Source organism: Oryx dammah, unplaced genomic scaffold, assembly GCF_014754425.2.
Source record: "Oryx dammah isolate SB20612 unplaced genomic scaffold, SCBI_Odam_1.1 HiC_scaffold_23, whole genome shotgun sequence".
Taxonomy (NCBI): Eukaryota; Metazoa; Chordata; class Mammalia; order Artiodactyla; family Bovidae; genus Oryx; species Oryx dammah.
Window position 1 is genome coordinate 72,569,685 of NW_024070207.1, and position 7,473 is coordinate 72,577,157.

At 38.0% G+C, this 7,473-nt stretch overlaps 1 protein-coding gene across 1 annotated transcript in view; it reads left to right on the forward strand.

Moving 5' to 3' along the window:
* Positions 1 to 7,473, forward strand: part of TEX11 (testis expressed 11) — a 239,607-nt gene that overhangs the window by 49,395 nt on the left and 182,739 nt on the right. The window contains exons 6-7 of the mRNA XM_040265735.1: positions 2,525 to 2,605; positions 2,687 to 2,806. Coding sequence (XP_040121669.1) covers positions 2,525 to 2,605; positions 2,687 to 2,806 — 201 coding nt within the window. The remainder of the gene's footprint in view (positions 1 to 2,524; positions 2,606 to 2,686; positions 2,807 to 7,473) is intronic.

Here is a 7,473-nt window from a genome sequence, read left to right on the forward strand (position 1 = left end):
TACTTTTTTCTGTATCTATTGAATTGTTCTTAGTTTTTCATTTTAATCTGTTAATATTGTGGATTATTTTACAGATACTCTTGTTAAACATTTTTGTATCTTCTTGATTTGTGACCCCAGTCTATTTATTTGTGCTTCCATTTTATTTCTTAGTCTTTGGATCATCTTTACTATTGTTAATCTTGATTTATTTTTGAGGTAGACTATTTTCTCTTCATTTGTTTTGTCTTGTGAGTTTTTACCATGTTCTTTTACCTGCTGGATGTTTCTCTGTCTTTTCCTTTTATTTAATTTACTGTGTTTGGGGTCTCCTTTCTACAGGTGGGAAGGTTGTAGTTCCTTTTAACAGTGGAGTCTCCCTTCCCTAGGTGGGGTTGGACCAATGCCTTGTGAAGGTTTCCTGGTTTGGCAGATTTGTGCCTGTGTTCTGGTGGATGGAGCTAGATCTTATCTCTCTGAAGGACAGTGCTGGGTCCAGTAGTGTGTTTTGGGGTGTGTATGGGTTTGATATGGCTTTGGGCAGCCTCTCTGCTAATGAGCAAGGTTGTGTTCCTGTTTGCAGAGTTTTGGTGTGAGGCGTCCACACTGTAGCTTGCTGGCCTTTGGGTGGGGCTTGGTCTCATTGTTGAAATGAAGGCCTTTGGGAGAATTCTCATCAGTTAATGTTCCATGGGGTTGGGAGTTCTCTGGGATCCAAAGTCCTGAACTTGGGTCTTCCACCTTTGGGGTTCAGGCCTGACCCCTTACTGTAGGACCAAGACTTCACAGGTCACACAGCAGAGAAGACTAATGGTGAAAGCACCGCTGAACAGCCCAGAACACCCAAAGAAACTTACACACTTAGAAACAGAAGAGAAAAAAAGAGAAAAGAAATAAAATTAAGATAAAAGCAGGAGTCAGAAGAGAACAGTCAAGCCAATAGACAAACCCATAAGTGAAAATGAATACTAAAAACTAGACTAGCAAAAATACAAAATAAAACACATGGGAAAAATGTAATACAATTTTAAAATACTGTAAAAATAGGGAACAAATTAATTTATTTTAAAATGTTTTTTAAAAAGGAATAAGTAGGTTATAAAAAATAATAATTAAAAGAATAATGGAGAAAAAAGAACATTAGAACCGTATTATAAAGAAAAAAAAGGAAAAAATAGCAAAGTATATATTGAATGGTAATATGAAGAATATTCTTGTAATTCCTCCACTGACCTTTCCACACTGTGTGCTCTAGTCAATCTGCCTATTCAGAAATTCCTCCAATATTTCTAGGAAGATCTGTGGAGCTGTTCTGTGCAGTGTGTCTGAGACTCATATCTTGCCTTCCTCCAGCTTCTAATTGTTCCTAAAGTCCACAGTTGCTCCTAAGCCCAGTCTCAGGCTAATTGTGGGGATTTAATCCACTGCACCTGCTATAGGAGTGCTTCTCTCCTTTGCTCACACATCCTCTGGTGTTCCACTTTGGTTTTGGCCCTCCCTCTGTTTGTAGGCTGCTCTCTGGTGTCGGTTCCCAACCCAGACACAAAGCAGCCTATTAGGGCTCACATGCTCAGTTGGACACATTTGGGGTGTGTGGGAAGTGCCTGCTGGAGCCAAGACCTGTGGTAAGTTGCCACAGTCTCAGGTGGCTCATGTACTTCCCCATGGGAGCTGGCCCTGAGTTGTGGGTCCCTCAGCAAAGTCAAACTGCTCAGTCTCCCAGGAAGGTATGGGCAGTGACCTGTGCCTGCTCACAGCTTGGTGGCACTTGCAACCCCTGGGGTTGAGATTGTAGTGGCCTCCTGTCCTCTGCCTCTAGCTCTTGCAGTGTCTTTTCTACCTTTGTAGACCGCAGCTGACTCATCCCACCTATGGCACTGGCAAAGGTGAGGTCCTGCATTCTGGTAGTGTGTGTAGTTAGAGCGTTCCCACAGCAGTGATCTCTTGCCTCTCTGGCTAGCCCATGATTTTCCCTGGACTCCCTCAGCTGTGTTGTTCTAGTCCCCTCAGAGTATCTTGATGGCAGCCAACCCTGATCCTCTCCCTGGGGTCTGATCCGTGAAGCCTGAGCCTGAGCATCTAGCCCCAGTTGTCGTGAAGGGCATGTAAGCTGCTTCTCTGCTGAAAAGTGCTGTTTGACAATGAACTCAGGTGAATTCTCTCCGTTTTGCCTTCTAAGCACCTGTTGCTGTGTTTCCCTCAGAGGTTCCAAAGCTCCCCCCGACCCCACCTCTGAGGGGGTTTCTGAGTGTGTGGAAACTTTTCCTCTTTTGTGATTCCTTCCCAGGGGCACAGGTCCCTGTCCTGAAATCTTGTCTATTTTCTTATCTTTATCTTTTGTTGTACCTCATTGTAGGGAGGTTGGCTTGCCTTTTTGGAAGTCTGGTGTTCAGCAGGCATTCTGTAGAATTTGTTCCATATTCAGATGAATTTTTGATGTATTTGTTGGGTGGGGAGGGTAATCTCCCCATCTTATTCCTCTGCCATCTTGAATGTCTTTGAGGTGTGAATTTTTAACAATTATTTTGTACCTTCTTTCTTCCAGATAAGTATGAAAACAGGAAAAGGATGGATGGATGTTGGAAATGTGGCGCTTGCTGATGATTTTTTTCAATCTGCTATGACTGTAAGTTACTGTTGATTTTTAACTGTTAGTAGCAGTTGTGGTTATTCTCATCATTACATTGTATTGTGGTTTATTTTCCAGAGTCTGGAGCAGTTATATTCCAGATTAATTCAGAGGAGCCCCACTGAGGAACATGTGATTATGCAGAAGAATACTGTGGAGAGGGACCTTTTGAAAGTGCTTTCCTACCAAGCAGAAGCAGTAGGTATCATAGTCACCAGAGCTTTACAGTGGGGCATTTTATGTAAATGAAAGCGATGAGATATAACCTATTAGAAGAAAGTCAGGTGTCACTGGTCTTTTATTGCATATTATATTTAACCTTTTTAATCTCTGTTTTATAGCTGAAAGTGACATTACTAATGGTAATTGGTATTTATTGGGGTAGATGAAATTGAAAAGACTTAGATAACTAATCCTTATTTTCAACCGCTGCATGTAATATCTATCATTTATTTGTGGCAGTGGTCTCTATTTGATCAAATAAACACCTATTTCTGTGACTCTCTTAGGTTCACAGTATGCCTAAAGTGTGTTGGTGGTTCATTCATTTCTGACTCTTTGTGACCCCGTGAACTGTAGCCTACTGGGCTCTGCTGTCCATGGAATTCTCCAGGCAAGAATACTGGAGTGGTTTGCCATTTCCTTCTCCAATACCTAAAGTATTGCCCCAAAAGAGCCTGCACATTTGCAATTATTCTGAGTTGTTTGCTAATATTTTCTAAAAGTGTGCTGATGTCAGTGTTCAGAGTTGTACTTTACCTCCGTTTGGCTTATGGGTTTCCTTCTTTTGTCACCATGCTGTTCGGTGTGCATTTTAAGTTGACAAAATATAAGCTGGGATGAGTTTACTCTCTGAAATTATGTAATTCTGGAAATGAAAGAGAACTTAAAAATCATCTAATCTTATTTTTTAACATCTTCACAGAAATATAATTTGTATACTGTAAAATTTACACATTTAAAATACAATTCAGTGGTTTCAGTATATTCATACAGTTGAGAACTTTTAGCACAATCTTAAGTTTAAAACATTTTCATTACCCCCAAACAAATCCCCTATCCATTGCAGTCATTCCCTATTCCTCCTGATCGCTAGCAACCACTAATCTACTTTCTGTCTTTATAGATTTATCTGTTCTGGACATTTCATATAAATGAGATCGTATAACAGTTAATCTTTTGTGCTTAGGTTCTTTTACTTAGCATGTTTTCAAATTTAATCTATGTTGTGAAAGTCGTTCAGTCATGTCCAATTGTTTGTGACCCCATGGACTATACAGTCTCCAGGCCAGAATACTAGAGTGGGTAACCTTTCCCTTCTCCAGGGGATCTTCCCAACCCAGGGATCGAACCCAGGTCTCCTGCATTGCAGGCAGATTCTTTACCAGCTGAGCCACAAGGGAAGCCCAGTCTATGTTGTAGCATCTATCAGTATTTTTATTACCAAATATTATTGTACTATATGGATATACCACATTTTGTTTATCCATTCAGCTATTGATGAACATATGGATTGTTTTCAATTTGGAGCTATTGTAAATAATTCTACTGTGGACATTCATGTACAGATTTTTGCATGTACATGTTTTTATTTCTCTTGGATACATACCTAGAAATATTATTGCTCAATAACAGGATAACTCTGTTTAACCTTTTGTGAAACTGCTGGACTGTTTTCCACAGTGGGTTTGTACCATTTTACACTTCTGCCATTAGTCTCTGAGGGCTCTAATTTCTTCATATCTAGGAATTTTATAGATTTAGAATTTACATTTAGGACTTGACCCATTTCAAGTTAATTTTCATGTATGGCATGAGATGAGAGTCCATTTGCATTCTTTTGCATGTAACTCTCCAGTTGTCCTAGCACCATTTGTTGAAGACTGTTCTTTCCCCATTGAATGGTTTTATCACCCTTGTCACAAATTAATTGATCAGAAATGTGAGGATTTATTTCTGAATTGTTGATTCTGTTCCATTGATCTGTATGTTTATCCTTATACCAGTGCTATGGTGTCTTGAGTACAGTAGCTATGTAGTCAGTTTTGATATAAGGAAGGGTGAATTTTCCAGCTTTGCTATTTTTCAGGATTATTTGACTCTTCTGGGTCTCTCGCATTTCCATATGAATTTTAGGAAAAGCTTGTTAATTTTTGCAACAAAGCCAGCTGGAATTTTGACAAAACCAATGAATCTATTTGAGGAGTATTGCTATCTTAATAATCAGTTTGAGGAGTATTGTGATCTTAATAATGTATTAAGTGTTTTGATCCATGGATATGAGATATTACCCATTTAGTTAGGTTTTAATTCCTTCTCATTTTTTAAATGATGAAACTGAGATTCAGAGAGATGATGCAAGTTAATTGAAGATCTAAGACTAGAACCATGATTCTCTGACTTTTAGTCTAACATTCCCTACCCAAAACTTTGTTGTTGTTCAGTCACTAAGTCATGTCCAACTCTTCTGTGAACCCCCATGTACTACAGCACACCAGGCTCCTCTGTCCCCCATTGTCTCTTGGAGTTTACTCAAATTACGTTACTGTATAAAAAGAGAACCCTTTGTGGTAATTTTGTTTGCTTTTAAATGTTAATATCCTTTGTCGGTTACTTTAATGCAACTACTGAAAAATTGATATGAAGTCCAGCAGGTCTTGGTCTTATATCTTAACTCTACCAACTTGCTCTATGACCTTGGGCTGTTACTTAACCTCCTCAGGCCTATAAAAATCTAATATTTAAGAGATCACAACTGTATATTATATACGGCGACAGGGATGCATTTGGCTTGATAGTAGTTCATGTGAAAAAGACCTGTATGGTTTATTTACTGTTTTGTTGACATGTAGTTGATGTACAGTGTTATATGTTACACATGTACAATATAGTGATTGACAATTTTAAAGGTTATACTCCATTTATAGTTATTATAAAATATTCCCATATTATACAATATATTCTTATAGCTTATTTTATTCATAATAGTTTGTACCTCTTAATCTCCTACCCCTATATAGCCCTTACCCCCCTTCCCTCTACTTAATTGGTAACTGCAAGTTTGTTCTATGCATCTGTGAGTCTTTTTGTTTGTTTTATTCACTAGTTTGATGCAGTTTTTAGATTCCACATACAAGTGATATCATACAGCATTTTTCTTTCTCTATCTGGCTTATTTCACTTTTTAGCATAGTACCCTCCCAAGTCCATCTATGTTGTTGCAGATGGCAAAATTTTATTTTTTTATGGCTGAGTAGCGACTTCATTTTCACTTTTCACTTTCATGCATTGGAGAAGGAAATGGCAACCCACTCCAGTGTTCTTGCCTGGAGAATCCCAGGGATGGGGGAGCCTGGTGGGCTGCCGCCTATGGGGTCGCAGAGTCGGACACGACTGAAGCTATTTAGCCGCAGCAGCAACAGTACTCCAGTACATATACATACCACATCTTCTTTTGGTATCTATTGATGGATACTTAGATTGCTTCCGTATGTTGGCAATTGTAAATAATTCTGCTATGAACATTGGGGTGAATGTGTCTTTTCAAGTTAGTGTTTTATTTTTCAGATATATACCCAGGAATGAAATGGCTGAGTCATATGGTAGTTCTATTTTTAGTGTTTGGAGAAACTTCTATCCTGTTTTCCATACTAACTGTACCAGTTTACAGCCGATAGTGTATGAGGGTTCCCTTTTTTCCACATTCTTGGCAACATTTGTCATTTGTGTTCGTTCTGATGATAGCCATTCTGACAGGTGTGAATCGATATCTCATTGTGGTTTTGACTTGCATTAGTTATGTTCAGCATCTATTCATGTACCTGTTGACCATCTGAAGGTCTTCTTTGGAAACTGTCTATTTAGACCTGCTGATTTTTAATCAGACTGTTTGCTTTTTTGATGTTGAGTTGTATGAACTGTTTATATATTTTGGATATTAATCCCTTATTGGTCATATCATTTACAAGTATTTCCTCCCATTCAATTGATTGTCTTTTCATTTTGTCATTGGTTTCCTTTGCTGTGCAAAAGCTTTAAGTTTGATTGGGTCTCACTTGTTTATTTTTGCTTTTATTTCCTTTGCCTTAAGAGAAAGAGCCAAAAAAATATTGCTAGTATTTATGTTAATGAGTTTTCTGCCTATGTTTTCTTCTAGGAGTTTTATGACTTTCAGTCCTTCATTTTAGGTTTTTAATCCATTTTGAGCTTACTTTTGTATTTGGTAAGAGAAAATGGTCTAATATCATTCTTTTGCATGTAGTTGTCCAGTTTTCCTAGCACCACTTGTTTCAGAGACTATCTTTATTGTACATTCTTGCCCCCCCCTTTTTTTGAAGGTATGGTTACCACCCTTAAGAAAATGATAAGCTAGTTTGGAATTTAGGTTATAAATACTTTTTGAAAAATGGACAAAAGACAATATAAGTGCAAGATGAGTGGCATAGATCAGGTGGAACACAGACTTTGTTTAAGGTGGTAAGGTGATGCAAGTATTGTGTTTACTCTTGTGCCACAGATTATCCATCTATAACCTTTTAGCACTGTAGAAGGAACTGTAGATCTTGGTGTTTCTCCAAATTACCCATTTCCCTTGTCTATTGGCAATGCCTCTTTCTGCTGGCTATGTCCTCTGCTGCTCCCTTTCCTCTTTTTTTTATGGCCTTGAAAATTTTGCTGAGTTTATTTATTTATTTATTTATTTATTTATTTATTTTTTTGGTTCCTTCAATTAGATTTTTATTTTATTTTATTTTTTAAATTTATTTATTTATTTTTAATTTTTACTTTACAATTCTGTATTGGTTTTGGCATAGATTGACATGAATCCACCACAGGTGTACATGCGTTCCCAAACATGAACCCCC